This window comes from Bison bison, unplaced genomic scaffold (genome assembly GCF_000754665.1).
Source record: "Bison bison bison isolate TAMUID 2011002044 unplaced genomic scaffold, Bison_UMD1.0 scf7180017864310, whole genome shotgun sequence".
NCBI lineage: Eukaryota > Metazoa > Chordata > Mammalia > Artiodactyla > Bovidae > Bison > Bison bison.
In genome coordinates this window covers 746839-770740 of record NW_011494882.1, presented here as the reverse complement: position 1 = coordinate 770740, position 23902 = coordinate 746839, and the positions used below count along the sequence as shown (strand labels likewise).

The following is a 23902-nucleotide window of genomic DNA, read 5'->3' as shown; positions in this document are numbered from 1 at the left end:
AGGTGAATGATGAATCAGGAACAACCTTGAAACAATTTCGGAAGGACTCTTAACATCTACAAGGCCATTTTTTTTTTTTTTTTTTTTAACTTCCCTTGGCGTGAGGTTACTGCTGTCACCATGAATGGGGTTTGGGAGAACCTTTGCCTACAATTTGTTCATGATTTTCTTGGATTTGAGAAGGTAGAGGAGGAGTCAATCTTTGGCAACTTAGTGACCCTCAGCGAGAAGCTGGAGCTAGGTCTGCAAGAAGATAACTTCATTGAACTCCTTGCTGTCAACACAAGAGGCTTATTAATGAAGCCCTGATGGAATTGGAGTCCCAGAGAAACAATGAAGAGAGACAAGAGAAAGAAAAAGTAATTAAAGAACTGAAGAGAGTCACAATTCAGGAAATGGCAAGGGATTTTCTTTATAAGAGGAGTAACTGTTTTTAAGGCACAGACTCAATATAGAACGGTACACAAATCTTGCAGCAGCCATTCAGAATGCAGTCCAGTGCCACCATGCCACCTATGATGAGAAGAAAAAAAAAGAGCTACCACCCAGACATTATTGGATTGTTTTTTCAAGAGAGTAGGTGGAATTGAACCCAGCAAGGAACCAGAACCTGTGCCATCATCAGGCATGAGTGAAATTTCAGCTTTCCCTCTGTCTCCTGTTGCTGATGGTCCTTCAGCTGTACCATCTCCCACCTCTTCTTCCTCCTCAAGTCAGTTAATTCTTCTTGCCTGTTTATTCCATGCCAGCCCCTGTATTCCAGCTGTACTGTACTTTTCAAGGTGCAGTACTGTAAGGTTAAAAATGTTTTATTTTTGAGTTTGCTTTTTATGTATTATTTGTGTGAAAAAATACTATAAACCTATTATAGTACAGTAATGTATCGCTCATTGGGTTGGGTACCTAGGCTAACTTTGTAGGGCTTATGAACAAACTGGATTTATGAATATGCTCTCAGAACAGAGCCCCTTTGTATGTAGTAACTTGCCATACTGGATTTGAGTACAGGTTAGTTTTACTTCTAATTAAAAAAAAAAAGTTGGGGGGGTTGGTACAGCTCTTAAATGTGGTAAAGCTAATGGTATGATTGCAGACTCTTAACTAGTAGTGACAAATCAGTGAGTTCTTAACTGTACCAGCTAGTCTATGTTTCTGTTTTTGTGATGATGTTTTGGTGTGTTCTGGCTACTACAGTAGACTGGGTGGCTCATGGTATATGTGCGCTCAGTCATGTCCAACCCTTTGTGACCCCATGGACTGTAGCCCACCAGGCTCCTCTGTCCATGAAATTTTCCAGGCAAGAATACTGGAGCAGGTTGCCATTTGCTTGTCCAGGGAATCTTCCTGATTCAGGGATCGAACCTGAGTCTCCTGCGTCTCCTGCTTTGGCAGATGGATGGCTCATAAACAGAAATTAATCTCTTACATTCTGAAGACTTGAAGTCTAACATCAGATGTCAGCCTGGCCAAGTTCTGGTGAGAGTCCTCCTCCAGGGTATAGACAGGGAACTTCTTGTATCCTCCCAGAGTGGAGAGCAGAGGGAGGAAGCAAGTTCTCTGTGACTCTTTGTTGTGGTTGTTCTTTAGTTGCTAAGTCATATGCGACTCTTTGTGACCCTGTGGGTTGTAGCCTGCCAGCCTCCTCTGTCCATGGGATTTCCCAGGCAAGGATACTGAAGTGGGTTGCCATTTTCTACTCTAGGGGGTCTCCCCCCACCCCCCGCCCCACCAGGTATCTACCCAGCATCTCCTGCATTGGCTGGCGAATTCTTTACCACTGAGCCATCAGGGAAGACCCTCCGTGACTCTTTCAAGGACGTGAATTCCATTCCTGAAGATCCCACCCTCATGACCTCATCTAATCCTAATTACCTCCCAAAGGCCCCAAACTTCTTAATACTGTGTAGGTAGGTTTCAACATATGAATTTGGGGAAGCATAAATATTGGGTCCTAACTCTGCCCTTCATATCTTTTAATTACATAAAAGTATTTTTACAAAATGCAGACTTCTATGTCATTCTGGTCTTATTAGCATCAAAATAGAACAGGTGTTCATTTTGCTATAGAAATTAATCTATTCGACACCTGTACCTTATTTAATTTCTTTCTTCCTCCTACATATGATTTTGATTACATCCTTCATATACTGCTTAAGGATTACAGTAGAAGTTCTCTCTAGTCATATGATTGCTACAGTCCTCCCTGTCATATAGCAGCAGTCCTTGGGTGGTGGAGACTTTCGTCCTCCAGGGACATTTGACAATATCTGGAGATATTTCTGTCACACTGGGTGGGGTGGGGCTTCTGGTATATAATGGTTAGAGACCAGAGATGCTGCTAAACATCCTACAATACACAGGAAATCTCTTTACAACAAAGAATAATCTGGCCGAAAAAGTCAGTGGTGTCATGTTGAGACTCTCTCATTTGGATAATGTATGAAATCTGGTCTAGTTCGTGAATTCTGTAATTCTTTCATTTTAATGTTGAGATAAATGTTTTGAGCTTATGAACGAAGTCCTGTCAACATTATAAAATATATTAAAGGTTCTCATGGCTTTTCTTTTAGAAAATAAGTGATATTTTCATATTTTTGGGTGAGAATTTTCATGTTTTTAATATTCCTCTAAAATGTCTCTAAATGCTCCATGTTGCAAAATACTTAAAATCCCACACTTAGACATAATAACTTGGGCTTCCCAGGTGGCACGGTGGTAAAGAATCTGTCTGCCAATGCAGGAGATGCAGGTTCAATACCTGGGTCAGGAAGATCCCCTGGAGGAAGAAATGGCAACCCACTCCAGTATTCTTGCCTGGAGAATTCCCATGGACAGAGGAGCCTGGTGGGCTACAGTCCATGGCATCACAAAGAGTCAGACTCGACTGGGCACATACACACAGAATAATAACTTAGTTCTTATTTGAATGCTAATAGACTAGCCACTTGAATAAAAACAGATGAGAATAAGATCTTAAAAGACTATAATATAGAAGAAGATTTTGTACAGGTGGGCCTGAGGGATAATTCAAAGCAAGGAAACCATTAAGTTTTGTTAATGTTTGGGGAAAAAAAAATCATCAGTGTTAGACTGAGCGATCACATATAAGTAAAATCTTTCTGTTGTTTAAGGGCAAGAAGAAGTGGTTGAGTGACAGACTGTGAATTGGCTCTACCTACAAACTGGGTAGGAAGATTGGGCATGGGATGCCTCACCTGTTGTTATTTCCTCTTCTGGGATTGTGACTGCATCCTGTCATGAAAGCATAAAGCTTCTGTAAGGTCTAGACAAAGCAATTTCATAAAACCTGGGAATCCAAGCAATGGAAAGCAGCTTACGCGAAAGTTTCAGGGACCTGGATGGTGGAATATTCTCTAGAGTAACATGTCAGTAAACTCTTGTGTCACTCTCATCTCTCCTGCATTCCTGTGACAGCGTGGGAACTGTGAAACTTATCTCTGCCCCTGCACTCGTCCCCCTCAGCTCACCAAACCAGTGTGCAACTTGCTATTATGATAGCTACAGTTCTTTCTACCAGGAAATTATGTCCCTCTGCATGAAAAAAAAAAAGTTTTAGAGTAACACCCTCAGGAAATACATTAATTAGACTATTTCATGTTAGTGGTTTATGTATATTTTTGGTCAAAAACAGGATGTTTTTAATTAGAGCTTGATTTATATTCAGATTGTCAAAGTAAAACAATATTTTTGGTTATGGTTGGTTCTGCATCTATCTTCTTTTAGGATTGTCATTTTAAAGAAGGTTTGGCCTATTGTTTGTTTTTAAAATCAATTTCTTAAGTCATAATTTTTTTCTTCCAGTTGTGTCTCACAGCAACCTGGGCTTACAAGTACTTCTTATGGGTTGCCCTGTGTCATAGATTTTATGTTGGCTAGGTGTGCAGCCTACTTTGTCTCTGTCTTGGCAGATGTCTCCTAAATCAATCACAAGGATCACTTTCTCCAGAATTATTGCTTCATTCATTACATGCACTACTCCTTAAAATTGGAATCTAAAAGGAAAATAATGAAAGTAAGTGTGATTTCTCTGTCAGTTTGTTAGCAGAAAAACTGAAATCATCTCAGAAACACATTGGTTAAGGATTTCTTTTCCTTTCTTAAGATTTTCTTATTCTAACCTGCAGGCCAAGTTGACGTTAGGAGAGTTTTAAACAAGGGTGGTTGGTTACAACCACATTTTTCTCTCAATAATGAATTGCTTACATGTTAGTATTTCATTAAAACATAAAGTAGCTCTGCCACGTCCTTTACATCCTGTCCCATCATACCTGATACCAAGTTGCCACAAATTTTAGTGTCTCTCTACCTATCTGTATCTCTCCTTTATCTATACTCACACACTCATGACTTGCATTTTATTAATTGTATGATGATATTTCTGATTTTATGTAACAAATTAGAGGCATATATTTTTGTTTGAAATTATATTTTCAGTACCTTTTTGCTTAGTGAAGAATTTTATCAAATAATAAGTTTAGGGGTTTGAAGTGTTTAGGGGATTTAATTTTCCCAATTTGCTCACTTTATCTCAAGAGTTTAAAATATAGACATCACAAGAAAGAATAGATTTTAGAAGCATCCAACATTTACATTCATTTAAGGTAATAAAGAAATATACTTTACTTTTATGGAAGTATATGAAGGTAAAGGAATTTTCTGTTGTCTCTACTTAAATCACATATTAGTTTTAACATCTCTTTTACAAGTTAGGCATAAATTTATAGCTTCTGTAAGGTTCCAGATGGAGAAGGCAATGGCAACCCACTCCAGTACTCTTGCCTGGAAAATCCCATGGATAGAGGAGCCTGGTAGGCTGCAGTCCATGGGATCACGAAGAGTCAGACACAACTGAAGTGACTTAGCAGTGACTTAGCAGCAGCTTAGCAGCAAGGTTCCAGAATAAATAATTTTATGTTGCAGGAGTCTTACTTTAAGCACTAAACTTCTTTAATATTACGCCAGTAGAAGTCTAGATACAACAACAGAATCAAGTTTTAATTATCTCAATGGGAAGAACTACTTTTAAGATAGAATATGTAACTCAAATGAAGATGCCTGTGGGTTTCTAAATTTAGATTGCTACTTAAGACAGATGCTTTGGAATTAAATATGCATTAGAATGCTGCTGCTGCTGCTAAGTCACTTCAGTCGTGTCCGAGTCTGTGTGACCCCATAGACGGCAGCCCACCAGGCTCCCCCGTCCCTGGGATTCTCTAGGCAAGAACACTGGAGTGGGCTGCCATTTCCTTCTCCAATGCATGAAAGTGAAAAGTGAAAGTGAAGTCGCTCAGTCGTGTCCAACTTGTAGGGACCCCAAGGACTTCAGCCTACCAGGCGCCTCCATCCATGGGATTTTCCAGGCAAGAGTACTGGAGTGGGGTGCCATTGCCTTCTCCGATGCATTAGAATAGAATAGATCAAAATGCAACTGCTTCTGGCAATTCAGACCTGGGAAGCTGAGCCATCCACTCTGGACTGACTTAGAAAATAAAAGAATATTCCAGCAAAAATAGTAGGAGTTCATAAATCTTAGTCTAGCTGAAATAATTTATATTCCATTCCTCATCAAATCTTTTTAAAGCCAAAGATGTGTAAAAGTTGAAAATAAATCCAGTCCACTTCAAGTGGAGGGGTTTTCTCAGAAATTGATAACAGAATAGAAAAGTAAGTAGTGCTCTACTTTTTACAGTATGCTGTGTTGTCGTCAAATGTCATGGAATCTCTAGCACTTTCCTAGTCAATCCTCCAGTAGAAACTGTATTTACAGTTTTACTGCTTATGAATAATCTAATTACAGAAGGGTGTCTTCAGGCTGCTTGTTCTATTAAGCATTACTTCTTCAATACAAGTAACAAAGTAAAACACACTAGGAAGTAGGGGGATATTTGACTTTTTCTAGATTATGTTCAAACAGTTCTTGAGTTTGGCTTCTACTCAGTCATAGAACTAAGTTTTATTAAATGTGAATGAATGTCATAAAATGAGTGAACTATATCAAATTCTGCTTCTTCCAAATTACAGCATATGTGTTCTATATAATCAATATCAAACAAAGAATATGAATAATTTTTAATTTGAAAGAGATTTTAGATGTCAGGCTGCAAATATTGCCAAATTTGTGGGATATTTTCAAGAGAAAAGAGGGCTTCCCTTGTGGCTCAGCTGGTAAAGAATCCACCTATGATGCAGGAGACCTGGGTTGGATCCCTGGGTTAGGAATACCCTGGAGAAGGGAAAGGCTACCCATTCCAGCATTCTGGCCTAGAGAATTCCATGGATTCTATAGTCCATGGGGTCACAAAGAGTCGGACACAACTGAGTGACTTTCACTTTCAAGGAAATGTCTCATGAAAATTGCTACTTAGCATACACAAGCAGGGATGGAACTTGATTTTTCAGATAATGTGTAGGCTTGAGGAAATAGTCTTTTCCAGTGAAAGAAGAAGGGAGATCCATAGAGACACATTTGGTGTATATTCCCTTGTCATTGCTCAGATCATATATAAGAGATAATATTTATTGGGTGCCAGATGCTGGGCTGATGGCTTCGAATATGCCATCTCATTTAATCTTCCTCGTAGTCTTAAGGGGTTTTTTACAAGTATTCTCTAAGCCTCTAAGTAACTTGCTATGTGAGTTCTCACATAGGTTGTGGAGGAAAATTCAAAACTCATATTATTTTAAAAAGCAAACATGAAATTATTATTTTTTCAAGGACAGATAAGATTGAGTACATTCAGGGCGGTATGGCCAGAGACTGAAATTATTATTTTTAAGAGCTAAATTATGAGACAAACATGACTTTTTATGTATTCAATGCCTAAATTTTATCTTTAGAGTTTTAGGGACATGAATAACAAATATGGACTGGGAGTAGTTAGAAAAACATGTTCATGGATGAGTTGGGTCTCCAGAAGTAGGAATAGAATTTGTATAAAACAACAATGGAATTCCCCTCAAGTACATTCAACTTGAGGGAAATTGATCCACGTAAGTCGTGCCATAGAGACAAAGATCAGCTTTCCAAGCAGTGTATTATGATCAACTGACTTATAAATAAAGACCATTTTAACTTAATAGTTTATAGAGATGAGTAGAAGGAATCTAATTTATTTAGCCCTTGAAAAGTCAAGGAAAGAAATTTAAACTTTTAATGTTAGGCAAGTGAGATATTGAGTAGTAGAAAAATAGAGCTTTGGAAAGGGGATTAACATGATAAAACTATTTGAATAGCACCAATCTGGAATTATATGGAGTAATTAGACAAGCAAGCCATGAAGTTCTAGAATCCTGGAATCTGGATATTAAGTAGAAAAGGCAGGGGTCAGACAGATGATATTGGCAAAGAAGTGGAATTGAACCCCAGAGAAAATATCTGAGAGAAGAGTGGTCTGAATTGCTATCTGACTGGACATGAAGGATGAAAGCATAGTATGTGTTTTAGAAATATTCTCGGGTTATGTTTTCCCCTCTCCCCTGTTCTTACTGCTTCTCTGTCACTGTCTCTCTTCCCAAGACCCTCCCAGCTTCTCCACAGATGAGCTTTTATTGGGATCAGGGACCACTGGTTAGGAAATAGTGTTTTTGTCTAGGGCTTCCCTGCTGGCTCAGAAGGTAAAGCATCTGCCTGCAATGTGGGAGACCCAGGTTTAATCCTCGGGTCAGAAAGATCCCCTCGAGTAGGAAATGGCAACCCACTCCTGTACTCTTGCCTGGAAAATTCCATGGACGGAGGACTCTGGTAAGTTACAGTCCGTGGGATTGCAAAGAGTAAGAACTTAAATGTTTTCAAATGGTTTGGAAAAGTATTTTTGAGGGGCATCTGTTTCATAGTCCTAGTTATATGTCTGTTCTGTTTAAGTAACTAAATTTGACCATTCTGTGTTGTTTTATACAAGGGCTTTTCTAATTAATAGCAGAAGTACAGCACAATATAACTAAGAATACCAGTCTATTCTCTTACCTAGGGTTAACTCTAAAGAACCCTCACTGAACTCCCACTGATCCTTTCTTGCCCTAGCAAACACCAGGAGGGGTTTGACTCTCTAGTTATTATTGTTCTGTTCAATTCCTAAAATATGTCCAACTCTTTGTGACCGCATAAACTGCAGCACACCAGGCTTCCTAATCTTTTTTTTTTTAATTTTATTTTATTTTTAAACTTTACATAATTGTATTAGTTTTGCCAAATATCAAAATGAATCCATCACAGGTATACATGTGCTCCCCATCCTGAACCCTCCTCCCTCCTCTCTCCCCATACCATCCCTCTGGGTCGTCCCAGTGCACTAGCCCCAAGCATCCAGTATCGTGCATTGACCCTGGACTGGCATCTCGTTTCATACATGATCTTAATAAGCTTTTTTGCCCAGGATGAGGCTGAGGAAGTGAAAACATAAAAGCAAAGTACCCCATGATTGAGAGACCACGTAGTACTAGAAGTTTGGAAAAGTGAATTGTTGAAAGGCATTTAATTTATAACCATTGTTACATTACATACTGCTGCTGCTGCTGCTGCTGCTGCTAAGTCGCTTCAGTCATGTCCGACTCTGTGCGACCCCATAGACGGCAGCCCACCAGGCTCCCCCGTCCCTAGGATTCTCCAGGCAAGAACACTGGAGTGGGTTGCCATTTCCTTCTCCAATGCATGAAAGTGAAAAGTGAAAGTGAAGTCGCTCAGTCGTGTCTGAACACAACTGAGTCATGCACTATGTCCCCAAAATGTATAGCTTCATCTTGTCCCTTAAATGGTGGATAATTTTCCTACTTATTTTAACATTGTTAGAGCATACAGAAATTTTATCATGAGAGCTTTCAGAAATTCTTTTAGGCTCTCTATATTTATCATAGAACTTTATATTTCAAGTTTATTTTTGCTCTTTCCTTCTTTATGAGTCCCTTAATAATATATGCATGAAGATTTAGCTAAGAGGACTTCCCTGGTAGTCTAGTGGTTAAGACTCCACACTTCCACTACAGGGGACTTGGGTTCAACCTCTAGTCAGGGAAGTTCCAAATGCTGTGCAATGTGGCCAAAAAAAAAAAAATTGAAGGTGAAGATTTAACTAAGATACTCAATTGGTAATGGTAGTTTAGTCATTAAGTCATGTCTGACTCTTATAACCCCATGACCTATAACCTGCCAGGCTCCTCTGTCCATAGAATTTTCCAGGCAAGAATACTTGAAGTCAGTGAAGTCGCTCAGTCACGTCCATCTCGTTGTGACACCATGGTCTGTAGCCTACCAGGCTCCTCTGTCCGTGGGATTTTCCAGGCAAAGTTATTGGAGTGGGTTGCCATTTCCTTCTCCAGGGGATCTTCCCAGCCCAGGGATTGAACCCAGGTCTCCTCACTGCAGGCAGATTATTTACCACTGAGCCACCAGGGAAGCTGTATGTACTCAATTACATATGGTTTATTAAAATAAATTTTAATAAATATGCACTCAAAGGTGACAACAATGTTTTTGTCCTAAGCCTGTTTTCTTTTTGACCTATGAGTAGTTTAAACACTAGACATATGATTATTTCTTACTGGTAAAATTAGAAAGCTTTATTAAACTGAACCGGAGAAGGCAATGGCACCCCACTCCAGTACTCTGGCCTGGAAAATCCCATGGGCGGAGGAGCCTGGTAGGCTGCAGTCCATGGGGTCGCTAAGAGTTGGACACGACTGAGGGACTTCACTTTCACGCATTGGAGAAGGAAATGGCAACCCACTCCAGTATTCTTGCCTGGAGAATCCCAGGGACAGGGGAACCTGGTGGGCTGCCGTCTATGGGGTCGCATAGAGTCGGACATGACTGAAGTGACTTAGCAGCATTAAACTGAACAAAAATCTTAAAAAGGTATAATCAGAAGATGTGAATGGAATTGGTTTGGCTTAAGCAAAATGTAACATCTGTATTTCACAACTTGATTATAATTTAATGTTTTTAAAATACCTATTTCTAAATCAATAGTATTATAAATATCTTTCTCCACTTTCACTTTCTTATTCTAAATCAGCTGAATCTCTAAGCCCACCCAGTGTTTTCTAAATTGCTTACTGTATTTCTCCTATCAGGATATATAAGCATTGTTTGTTAACCTATGTTTACTCTGCCTCTAACACTGCACTGCAAGTCCAGAAACCATCTCCTCGGGTATTATTGTATATTATTAGAACCAAGTGCATACTAGACTCTGAATACTTCATGAAGAAATGAATTGATGTCATATGAATTTTGTGGAATGCCGGGGTCCAGCCCCAGCTGATCCAGGGTATTCGAAGGAGAGACGGCGTAGGCGAGGATCAGGAAACAACTGCTTAATTAAACGTTAATTAAGGATATAAAGAGTAATAGAATAAGGATAGCTCAGTGAGGAAATTTCAGTGAAGAAAAGAGGCTGAAATAAGGATAGCTCAGTGAGGAAATTTAGTGGAGAAAAGAGGCTGAATAATTCAGCCAGAAGGTGAGAGAAAGAACGACATGGGGAGACCAAGTTTCAGTGAACAAGGCCCGCACTTTATTTTCCAAAGTAGTTTTTATACCTTAAGTTATGCATAGAAGATAATGGGGGAAGGGGTAGAGTCATGCAGCAAGCCAGGCTTTCTTCCTGCAAACTTATCATATGCAAAAGCTTAGGTGATTTGCATCATCTCCTGGCCCAGAGGCCTGTTAACATTTTAAGACACTTTCTTCAGAAAATTTATTTTTCTCTAAAGGTGATTGGTCAGGAGCCACCCTCCAAAAGCATTAGATAAAGTTGCATTCCTACAGAGCAAAGGTGTGGTGGGCTATAACAAGAAAAAGAATTAACTCAAGGGTCCCAGGTTACAAACATTAAAGCTACTACTTACACCAATTATATTAATCAATACACTGCCAGGGACACAGCAGGTAAGGGATATGGAAACTTAGCAGCAAACATTGGCCCAACAAATGAAAATCCCTTCACCAATACAATTTTTAATCAATCTTTTAACTACTCAAAAGAATCTGTGTTTAGACAGTTTAGAACATCTCCTGCCTCTCACAGTTGGGAGGCTCTGAACAATCACATGTGACCAGAAAAACCTATTCAGGCAGGCTAGAGGATTTCCAAAGGAGTTTGTAGGTTAAACACTGTCACACCCAGGAATTATTAACTGGAGCTGTAAGCTAACTCTTTTTTCAGAGAGAGGTAGTGGGGGACAGCCCCCCGTAAAGTCAGAGGTGTAGGTGAAAGCACAAAGCAGAAAGTAGGCAGATTCTGGTTTTGGGGGTAGATGGGGGACTCCTGAGGCTTGATCCCGCCTTTGCGTATGCTGAGCCTCCTTCCTCATGACCTTTGTCATGGGCAGAGTTCCTCACGCTGGCTCCCGGCAGTGACAGAATTCCAGTTGAGCTATTCCAGATCCTGAAAGATGATGCTGTGGAAAGTGCTGCACTCAATATGCAATATGCACTCAATATGCAATATGCCGGCTTCCAGCAGTGGAACACTATCTTCTCACTGCATTAAAATAATCTTTCAAGTCTTTTAATTGGAAAAGTGTTATTTTTAATTTAAATAGAAGCTAGTTAGCTATAAAATACTACTTGAAATATTTTTTCTATGAAATTGACTATTAAGAGATTGTTCCAGAAGACAAATTTTAGCAGTGTATTTTTCAGAAATTATTTTAAAATCACCAGCTCCCTAAAAGAACCTATTTTAGCGTGGCATCATGATTAAAAGAATGTTTTTGTGGTAGTATGCAGATCATGAAAACTACTTTTGTTTGTTTATGGTTAAGATCAGTGATGTGATTCAACATATTGATGTCTGCTTCCAGGTTGTCGTCCCGTGCTCATATCTGAGTTATAAGGCAGTACTTCAAATTTTTCTAACTTGTTTTCTTATACTAACTATAATTGTGAACATCTGTGTATCATTTGCTGTTTGATTAAAGGTTTTCCCTAACCAAGGGATTGCTAGGTTTAAGACTAAAAAAGTTCTTTTTCTAAAATCATTCAAGTTATCTATAAATTTTAGAAACTATGAGTGAATACTTAAGAGTTTCATCACTTTAATACCAGGAAATTGCTAAAGGTCTTGATCCGGATGTGGTGTCCCTCCGTACATCTTTTGAGGACGCCATCTAATGTGAGGGCCACAACAGTCTGCAGGATAAGTGTCATTACTCCTATTCTACAGGAAGAGCAGGAGTTGACCCCAGAATGACCATGTCATGGCTACTTGGCTTCAGGTTCCTTTTCTTTCCTTTGTTCCTTGTTTCTCAAGCAGACAGTTAAATAATGTTGAGATTTTAAAAAGAAAGTTGTACCCAGAGGGATGGTATGGGGAGGGAGGTGGGAAGGGGGTTCAGGATGGGGAAAACATGTACACCCATGGCGGATTCATGTTGATGTATGGCAAAACCAATATAATATTGTAAAGTAATTAGCCTCCAATTAAAATTAATAAATTTATATTTAAAAAAACAAAAAGTTGTAAACTGGAGATATAGTGATAAATTTATTCACGATAAATTTATAGATTCAACATGATTTTATTATCAAAAATGTGGTTTTTAATGGAACTGTTTAAATGATTTCTAAGTGTGCTTAGATGCATTATTGCATAAGCGTTATTGGACATTTTGCCTTATTTACCCTTACCTGTTTCATAGATATAGGAATTTTTCTAATGTCTGAAGAATTACTGAATTCCTAAGTCAGAATTCTAGAAGAGATTTCTCTTTTACCTGTGTATTTTTTATTATTTATATGAGTGCTATTCAAAGAGGTAAAATGCAAGCTGATGATATAATTTTAAATTGCCTAGTAGCCACATTTAAAATATACATATATAAATACACATATATATCAGTTCAGTTCAGTTGCTCAGTCGTGTCTGACCCTTTGCAACCCCATGAATCGCAGCACGCCAGGCCTCCCTGTCCATCACCAGCTCCCGGAGTTCACTCAGACTCACATCCATCGAGTCGGTGATGCCATCCAGCCATCTCATCCTCTGTCGTCCCCTTCTCCTCCTGCCCCCAATCCCTCCCAGCATCAGAGTCTTTTCCAGTGAGTCAGCTCTCCGCATGAGGTGGCCAAAATACTGGAGTTTCAGCTTTAGCATCATTCCTTCCAAAGAAATCCCAGGGCTGATCTCCTTCAGAATGGACTGGTTGGACCTCCTTGCAGTCCAAGGGACTCTCCAGAGTCTTCTCCAACACCACAGTCCAAAAGCATCAATTCTTCAGCCCTCGGCTTTCTTCACAGTCCAACTCTCACATCCATACGTGACCACTGGAAAAACCATAGCCTTGACTAGATGGACCTTTGTTGGCAAAGTAATGTCTCTGCTTTTCAATATGCTATCTAGGTTGGTCATAACTTTCCTTCCAAGGAGTAAACGTCTTTTAATTTCATGGCTGCAGTCACCATCTGCAGTGATTTTGGAGCCCCAAAAAATAAAGTCTGACACTGTTTCCCCATCTATTTCCGATGAAGTGATGGGACCAGATGTCATGATCTTTGTTTTCTGAGTGTTGAGCTTTAAGACAACTTTTTCACTCTCCTCTTTCACTCTCATCAAGAGGCTTTTGAGTTCCTCTTCACTTTCTGCCATAAGGGTGGTGTCATCTGCGTATCTGAGGTTATTGATATTTCTCCTGACAATCTTGATTCCAGCTTGTGTTTCTTCCAGCCCAGCGTTTCTCATGATGTACTCTGCATATAAGTTGAATAAGCAGGGTGACAATACACAGCCTTGACGTACTCCGTTTCCTATTTGGAACCAGTCTGTTGTTCCATGTCCAGTTCTAACTGTTGCTTCCTGACCTGCATACAAATTTCTCAAGAGGCAGGTCAGGTGGTCTGGTATTCCCATCTCTTTCAGAATATTCCATAGTTTCTTGTGATCCACACAGTCAAAGGCTTTGGCATAGTCACATATTTATATAAGTAGGTGAAATTAATTTTACTTATATCTTCTATTTAAACTCACATATCCAAAATATCATTTCAATATGTAATCAATACTATAAAATTGTGATATATTTACCTTTTCTGATACTACAAAATTGTAATATATTTACCTTTCTAGGTACTAATTTTCAAAATATGGTATATATCTTATGTTCACAGCACATCTCAGTAGAGACTAGCATGTTTCAGGTGCTCATTAGCCAGTAGCTAATTGAACAGCATAGGTAGGCCTGTATATTACAGAGATATAACTAGATCTGGTTAGTGTATCTGTAGCTTGTCCAACACTCCCCTGATATGAGGTGTTTAACTCAAAAATTAACTAGAGGTTTCTTAATTGTAGGAAAGAAGTTATTATTTTGTATCATCAAATTGAAAATATAGAAATGTTTTATATTCTATTCCAAATAAATGAAAATATACCTAACTTACAAAAGTAAATGTTATACTTTACAGAGAGGAAGGCCCTGGAAAATATCAAAGGGGGAGTCTTGAAAGTTAAAGAAGAACCATCTAAAATACTCTCTGGAAATAAGTTTCAAGATCGGTATTGTGTTTTACGAGATGGGTACCTCCTTCTTTACAAGGATCTGAAGGTATTTATATATATAGTAGTTGAATATCTGTATATTTTTGTGTGAGTTCACATTCTTATTTCATACCTCTAAGCCCTGTCTTCAGGAGTTCAAGGCCTATAGTAAATAAACTGCATTCAACCTCTGGGAGGCTGGCAGAAAGGTAAAACCACATAGTCACTGTGTAGAAGTTTGGGCAGCTTTTAAAATAGTTATTCGTTCTGACTTACAATCCAGCAACTCTGTTCCTAGGTATTATATTCACTAGAGCACTTGTTCAAGAATATTCATAAACAGCTTTATTCATAAAGGCTAAAACCTGGAAACATTCCAAATGTCCACCAATAGGAGAATGATATATTCAGACAATGGAATGCTACTCAGCAATAAAACTGAATGAATGTAACAACGTGGGAGAACCTTCAAATCCTTTTTGAGTAAAAACAGTTTGACACAAAATAGTACCATGTGAGTCTAACCATAAAAGTTCAAAACAGAGACAAATTCCTCTATGGTGATAAAAGTCAGAAAGTGTTTGCCTGGGGTAAGGAGTAGCATTGCTACAGAAGCACAGAGATACAGTCAGTAGGGTATTTTCTAGGATGACAGAAATCAATGTTCTCTATCCAGTTTTGGGTGGTTGTTACATGGGTATATACAATAGCATCTCTACTTCAAGCAATATCCAAGCAGTTATTTTGAATGTTGAATAACCACAGGACCCAAAGACACTTTTTCCACTGAATTATAAAAATTCACTTGAATAAACATTGCTTGCATACTTCAGGTGTGTGGTGCTTCACTATGTTGTGTTTTGGAGATCTATAAAAAAGGACCAGACTAGTATCATGTTTAATATTGTTCTGAAGGAAGAGTCATTAAGTAGCTTTCCAGAGTTCTACAGTCCCATTTTGCTGTGGCTTTTATTGAGCTCTCCACACACTGACCACTGTCGTATATGTTCCTCCAGCAAGGAAGCCTTCAGGTGGGCATAAATAAATCTTAGCCTCCTACTTGGTGTATCCATTTAATGGTCATATTCTTCAAGGACAGCAGAACATCCAGGCAGAGAGCTAACAAAACAGCACTGAATTTTGCAGCCCAACTTATCCCTCTCTTCGAAGACCTGTATTATATACTGGAAATCCCACTCTGTTGTTCCGGCTGATAGAGTTGGTGGGGAGTCTGTGTAGGTATCAAGTGATTGTTATCATTTGTTATTGTTTGATATCATTATTCACATTCTTCAATGCAGGAAGAGTAAAGTTTGCAGAAATAAGGCACTTAAGAATTCTAAGTTATGTGAAACAAACACATCACATTTTTTAAAGATTTATTTATCATTTTTGTCTGTGCTGGGTCTTCATTGCTGTGTGAGCTTTCTCTAATTGTGGTATGCAGGATTCTCATTGTGGTGGCTTCTCTTGTTGCCAAGCACAGGCTCTAGATGCACGGGCTTGAATAGTAGTGGCATGTGGGCTCAATAGTTGAGGCTCGTGAGTTCTAAGGCGCTGGCTCAGTGGATGTGGCACACAGGCTTAGTTGCTCTGTGGCATGTGGGATCTTCCCAAACTAGGAATCGAACCTGTGTCCCCTATACTGGCAGGTAGATTCTCAACCACTAGACCAGCAAGGAAGCCCCCAACACATCACATTGTAAAGTTCATGAACTGTAGGTTTGTGTTTGTGAAAGGAAATGCTAAACCTCACAACTGAAGTTCTAGCCATCTAAGACCTGAATCTGGTTGAATCCTGTTTGGGTTTCTTCAGTGAGTCACCCACCTTGATCTTCATTAGACTGATTTCCTTCATCCCGGTCCTTCCATTTATATGCTGGTTAATGGTCACCTTTGTAGTCGGGTATTTACTTAGTGTAATTTAAAATCATCCTGGACTTTTTAGTTTCATTAAGGAACTGACACTTCCACTGTGTAGCAACAGAAGGTTCTAAAAACAGCTAGTATCAATACCAGTGCAGTCAAGGGCCCCATCTAACATTCAAGTGGTTAATCCACAAAAAGCAGAGTTCTGCACATTTCACTTATCTCACTTTATATTTTCAATAATCCTATAAAAGTAGCACTATAATTATTCCCCTTGACAGATGAAGAAATGGAGTCTACCAAGATATCACATAACTTGCTCAGGATCACAAAGCCAGTAAGCAGTAGAGTCAGAATCCACTCCCAGGTGTCTCATTTAAAGGTTTTATGCATGGACTCACTAAAGAAAAGCCTTTGTATTATTTTAGCCCTATGTTTTTTCTGACAGAATTTTACTTAAAGAGGATAGTGTTTTTCATTTTAATAGTACCAAGTATTTCCAAATAGGACACTTGATACAATTTAGTTTCTTATACTGTTTTTCCCCAAGCTGGTATAAATTAAAAAATCTGCCACAAGGAAGCCTGTACATGGATATATTATTTTTTTTAGATGAAATGATTTTATAATTGAGTTAAAGAATCTCATCCCTTAACAGAATGATTTTTATGAATATGCATCTTTTTGAAAGCATCATTCTGCTTAATCTAAAATAAGTCATACAAATCGGTAGACAGTGGTAGGACTGAGTGCTTGTCTGAAAGTTCTTTTTTTTTTACATTTGCAATATTTTCCCCATGTTTATTGAAGTATAATTGACAAAAATTGCATTTGTTATAAAAATATGTTTTTGATATACATATACATTGTGAAATGATGACCACAATCTAAGCTAATTAATGAATGAATTAATAGTCATTACCTCATATAGTTTTGTGTGTATTTGTGGTAAGAACATTTAAGATCTACTGTCTTGGCAGGTTTCAAGTATACAATACAGTACCATTAACTGTTGTCACCATGCTATACTTAGATTTCGAGGACCTATTCTCTCTGCACAACTGAAATTTAGTACCCACTTATCAACACTTTCCCATTTCCCTCAGTCCCAGTCCCTGACTTTTTTAGATTCTGTTCAATACATGTAAATGAGATCATACAGTATCTCTCAGAAAGAATGTTCTTTAAAGACACTGAACACATTTTGTTTCTATCACAGCGACCTCAGGTTATGGAATTATAGTGTTAACTGTTTGAAAGTTGTCTTTATGCATCTGTCAGAATCAGTTAATGCAACTGACACTTTCATTTGCACAGTAAGGCAGGCAGATGAGGGACATGGTTTTCCTTTAAACTCAAACCACTGTTATTTTCATGGTGTTATTTTGTTGGTTATTTCTGCATGTTGCTGGTCTTTCGCTTTTAATATTGATGGCCAAGTCATTGGCAATGTTTGCTTTTCAAATGAGTTTACAGTAAATAATCAGTAGTAAAAATCCTCAAACTTATCTGAATACAGATTTGGCTCTGGTTTTGACAGTTGCCCTTAATATATGTATGCTTGTATATATTTAGAAAATGATTTACTGAGAAGGGAGTAGAAATTACAAATTGAAAAGTATATTTAAAGAGACTGTGTGTTAATTAGAGATAATTTATGAATGCTCATTAACAACAAATTAGAGTAATACACAGGGGAAGATATATTTTGTTTTGAGAGTTTTTCCTGCACAGAAAATATTAATTAAAATGTTTTCAGACTTGATTTACATAAAAGGTTAGAAGTTTCAAAGAATATTACCATTATACTGTTAATGGTGTCAAAAAAAAAAGCAAATGGGGAGGGGATGGTTGTTAAAATTTACATGCACTAATAAGCAAATTTTTCTCAGTAACAAGGATAATTTTTTAAGCACACTAATTTAATTGGTTCAATTAAAATTTTACTTTGAAATACAGTGCCTGAAGCAACATACTACGTATTTCATAACACTTGAACTTTTTGAAGAAATTCTCCAGAAAACACACATACTAAAAAAGTTGTAATGAACCAATAGTAAAGTTATCACGGTAAATGAGATTTCTTTTAAAAAACTTTGTATTAGAATCCTAACAGGTCCTGCTTATGCTTATTCATTTTGAAGATTGAAACTGAAAAGGGTTTCTTTCGACCATGGCTGAACTCCTCTCAAATTATGTCATCTGTGTTCTCTTCGCACAGGATAGAACATAAAGTAATGAGCTGGAGTGTCCAGAGTGGCTTGGCAATCAGTTGTATTACTTCAGACTCTCAATCTATTGCCAACAATATTTCAAAATGTAGGCAGTCCTGGGCTTACCAATGTCCTGTATAAATAAGACTACTCATACAGCAGTAAAGAATCCACCTGCCAATTTAGGAGACACAGGAGATGCAGGTCTAATCCCTGGGTTGGGAAGATCCCCTGGAGGAGGGCATGGCAACCTATTCCAGTATTCTTGCCTGGAGAATCTCCATGGACAGAGGATCCTGGTGGGTTACAGTCCATGGGGTCACAAAGAGTCAGACACAGCTGAGCGACTGAGCACATACATGCATGCACCTAGATCAGACACAGGTGCTCCTCATTCTCAGATGTGCAGGTCCCTTCTTACTGTCCTGCTGGGATTGCAGCCTCTCGCCTGACGCTGCTACTGCCTCCTTTGGGACTGAGTCCAAGGGACCAGCAGTCTAAGCAGTCACGTCCCTGAGGAGGGACGTGAACCTCAGCTATAATCTGACTGAACCTCTGATGAAGAGGTCCAGGAGTCTCTGCTATTATATACACTCCTATGTTCTCGTCTCCTTGACTCTTTCCTGTATAGAAAACTACGGCCTTAAAAAACTACCTCATTCTTCCATATCAGTCTTAAAGTGTTAATCCTGACTATTCAGTAAAGTAGCAGGCTAAAATACAGATACCCCAAAACCAAACACATGAAGTACCAGAAAAATGACCTTAACAAGAAGAGGCTGACATAAAGAAAGCTACAGAACTACACTAATAGAAATGGGTGAAAATTAATGTAAAGTCTACTAATATTGATCTGTAGGTTTAATGTAATTATTAATGTTTTCAAAATCCCAAAGAAAATAACTTTTAGAACTTGGAAAAAATGATTTGACAGCTCATCTTAAAGGGTAAACAGATAGGAATTAGGAATACTTGCAAACATTTTAGAGATATAAAAAGTAAAATCACTGTCAAGTATTTTGCACCCAACTGTTTATTCATACAGTAAAACTAAAATAGCTTAGTTCATATTGTGGCATAAAAATGAACAGAGATAGCAATGGTAACATAAAGTGAGGTTAAAAAAATGTAATTATCATAATTGTTTTGATAAATATGTCATAAATGTATGTCTAAAGAAAATTTATATAGTAAATTGCTTTGTTGTTCAGTGGCTAAGTCACATCTGACTCTTTGTGACCCCTGGACTGTAGCCCGCCAGGCTCCTCCACCTATGGCATTTCCCAGGCAAGGATACTGGAGTGGGTTGCCATTTCCTTCTCCAGGGGATCTTCCTGATCCAGGGATCGACCCTGTGTCTCCTCACAGTCTCCTGCCTGGGCAGGTGGATTCTTTGCCTCTGAGCCACCAGGGAAGCCCAATTGTTAACATAAATTTTTCAACTTAAATTCTCATCTATTCTGTGTGTAAAATATACCAGATTGATAAAAGAATTAAAACTTGACAAATAGCAACCCTTCAAGCTCCATGGCTATGCAACTGAGTATTTATCAGATATGTGGGGAACCCTTTAAACTTGGAGTAAAAGTTCAAAAGAGATCAACATACTTGACTTTATAAAAATAAAAGTAAACAGTGACCAATTAGTGTAGACTATTTCATTTAAAAAGATAAGGCAATTTCCTATTTGGTATATAAAGAACTAATGTCAGTAAGTAAATGTATAAATAAATGGATAAATTGTTGATCAAGTCAAAACTGAAAACTGCTAGTAAATGCAGAAATATATGTTTAACTGTAAGTAAATATACCCTATCAATTTTGCAAAATCTTATTGTTAATCATGTCCTAGCCTTTGGCCCTGTGATACCATTTCAAGAAATCTAGCCATACAGGAAAAAAAAAAAAAAAAAGAACCAAAGTATTTTTAAAATTATGTGCCATGATAATAATAGCAAACTCAGTGATAAGGGTGACTAGGAATAAATTCACCATGTAAATTTCAAGCCTTATCATTGCTGCCACAGAGAACACTGGTCACCAAGCATTATCCAGGATCTTCTTCCTGCTCACTTTTTTCTCTACATTTCCTCTACATTCTCCTAACCTGTTTTCTCCATGGAAACCAATTTTTAATTTTATAAAAATTTCCATATTTTCCACCCTTTATGCTTTCAAATTCAACTGCTTTCATAAGGAAAATAATTTATAGTAATAGTTTAACTTTTATAAAACTTAGGACTGATTTGAGCTATATACTTGCTGAATGGGCTTTTGTGCATTTTTCTAGGGCTCTAACAACTTGTCTATCGATTTCTATGAAGCATTGTGTTCTAAATTTGTAATAATAGCTGTAATTTGCTGTGCCCTTAGTATTTGGCCATTTACTGGACTAAACTCTTTAAAAGTACTTTTCTTATTTAATTTGTACAATAACCCTTCACAGTAACCCTTTATCATTTAATCTTCTTAATAACTCTATGAGATAGTATGTTTATTATTCCTGTTTACAAATAAGATACAAAAGCAGAGAGCAGTAATGTGAGGTTACAAGCTAGTAGGTAGCAAGCCAGATTTGCACCCAGGTCTCTGACCCAAGACCCATTGCTCTTAGTTATTTATAAATGCTATCTGCATACCAGGTTGAAAAAAGTGATTTCCTTGAAAATTTTTAGGATATTGGGAAAGCTTTTTCTAATTACCATTTTCATGGCTATTATCTTTATAAAATCTATTGCAGGCTATCCAACAATAATATATGTATATGCTTTGATATTAAATTAGAATATAATGATTGAAATTTTTCCTCTGTCAGATACTTTTCCTGGTGGTTCAAGGATTTGAATTTTTTCATATTAATCAGATAAATATGTTGGGATGTGTACAGAAAATATATAATTGATCTAAAAGCAAATGTATATTCTTTTTAATAGTCTCTTTTTGTGAGTTATTAGTGAAAATTTTCAATATGGATATTTGAGATAGTCTATGCCTACATAGATTTGTAGTTCCAAAATCCAAAAAGTACAGAAAATCATAACTCATTTGGTGGCAAAACTTGACCTACACCAACATAAAGATATTTGTCTTAGTCTGTTCAGGCTAACTACCATAGACTGGGTGGCTTATAAAAACAGAAATTTATTCCTCCAGTTCCAGAGGCCGAGGGCCTGAGATTAGGGTGCCAGTGTGGTCAGGTTCTAGTTAGAATCTTCTTCCAGATTGTAGACTGCCCATTTCTCATATCCTTACGTAGTGAAAACAGAGTTAATCTCATGACTCAATTAACCACCCAAAGCTATCACCTCCAAATACCTTCATGCTGTGGATTATATTTCAGTTTGAGGGTGTGGGGATATGAACATTCAGACCATAACAATACTTATGGCCTTTATTTATTCACATTATATGAAATGTCATGCATTTTTGTAGAGAATATGAATCTATTTGAATATAGGGTGGGTGCTACCCCAGGCAACACCAATGAGATTGTGGAGTTACAAAATATACTGCATATGTATTTTTTAAATATGAAAAAAAAAAAACCATCATCAGTTCTCATAAGTCCCAAGTGTTTTGAATAAGGAATTACTGTGTGTGTTTGTACATATATATGCACACATGTGTAATCATACATATATATACAGGATCATTAAATTTACAACATTGTAACCAACACAATCTTCATTTACCAAAAATTTGGTATGATATTCATGAAATATTTGTGAAACTAAACATTCTAAACTCTATTCTTAATACTCAAGGAAAATAAAAGAACATTTATAAAATCTTTTTAATTGTAAATTATTTTGTTTTACTTTACAGAGTAGCAAACCTGACAAAATGTTTTCTCTCAGTTCAGTGAAGTTTTATCTTGGAGTGAAAAAGAAGATGAAGCCTCCAACAAGGTAAAGCTTGGAAGGGCAGAGCTGTCGAGAAAGTTACAGGAAGACCTTTCCAAGGATTTAGGGATCAATGGCATTAGTCTGACTCTTCATAAGCTAAGCTTTAGACAGATTAAGTTGCCACAAACATGTGGCAGGGGACCTGGGTGGGTGGATATGGAGAGATGATGATGTTCCCACTTAAGTCAAGCTCCTGGGGAATTGCATCTCCTCTGTGTAGAACAAGAAATCCCCAGAAGGCCCTCACAACTGGGAAATACATGGGTTTCTCCACATCCCTTTCCCTGCTCAGTCACAGAATGTTCCAGTCAGTCAGTCTACCCAGAGGAAGAAAAATGCTGCCCTCCATCCTTCTTGGCTTTTATTTTTTCTTTTTTACTGGAGGATAATTGCTTTACAATGTTGTGGGGGTTTCTGGCATGTATCAACACGAATCAGAAATATATATATTTGTTTTTTATATATTCATACATATATATTTCCTTTTCCCATCCCATGCCTCTAGGTTGTCACAGAGTTCCAGGCTGGGCTCACTTGTTATATAGCAGCTATATAACTACCAGTTACCTCTTTTTCACATGATAGTGTATATATGTCAATATGACTTTCTCAGTCTGTCCTTCCTTCCCCTGCTGTGTCCACCAGTCCATTGTCTACATCTGCATCTCCATTTCTTCTTCATAAACAGGTTCATCAATACTGTTTTTCTAGATTCCATACATATGCATTAATATATGATATTTGTTGCTTTTAGAACATCTTGGCCCTGGCTCTATAATTTGCCCTCTTTGTTTTACTGTATTTGGTAAAACCTCACAGCACATGGGTAGTTGAGAGAAAGTGGACTCTTTAAACATTATGCTTCTCACTAGCACTTGAACCAACCCAGCATTTGAGTTATACCATACTTATTCATCACAGATTACTTTGATTAGCTAATTAAGGTTTTTACTAATACTTTTAATATCATGAAACATTATTTTAATAAACTGTATATGATTTCAGATTCTATTACTGAAAATGTACTTACTTTTGCCTCTGTGCTTAATTTCTTAGCCCAGCACATGTATCACTGTTGTGGCTGGTACATTCTTTAAAATTTCTCACAATATCAGTAAATCAATATGTGTATTTTATTTTGGCCAGTTTTCTAGACATCTGTCCTTACTCAGGCAAGAATATCCCCACTGCCTCATAACATCATGAGACCCCATCCCCCCGTGTCCTTTCAACATATCTATAAATTTATAGCCAAATTCCTCAATATCCATCATACCCAGCGAATCATCACTTGTGGATATCAATTCTGTTATGCTTTCCCACCATTAAACATTACCTCCTTAAAATTTCATCCTGTGTATTGTCTCGTAAAATGGATCATTTTTAATATGTATATGTGTTTTTTCCACCCACCCCCCCCCCC

At 37.7% G+C, this 23902-nt stretch overlaps 1 protein-coding gene across 1 annotated transcript in view; it reads left to right on the top strand.

Annotated features, from left to right (window-relative positions):
* ARAP2 (ArfGAP with RhoGAP domain, ankyrin repeat and PH domain 2) overlaps nucleotides 1–23902 on the top strand; it is a 201877-nt gene that overhangs the window by 159443 nt on the left and 18532 nt on the right. Inside the window, exons 28-29 of the mRNA XM_010852420.1 lie at nucleotides 14420–14559; nucleotides 22400–22482. Coding sequence (XP_010850722.1) covers nucleotides 14420–14559; nucleotides 22400–22482 — 223 coding nt within the window. The remainder of the gene's footprint in view (nucleotides 1–14419; nucleotides 14560–22399; nucleotides 22483–23902) is intronic.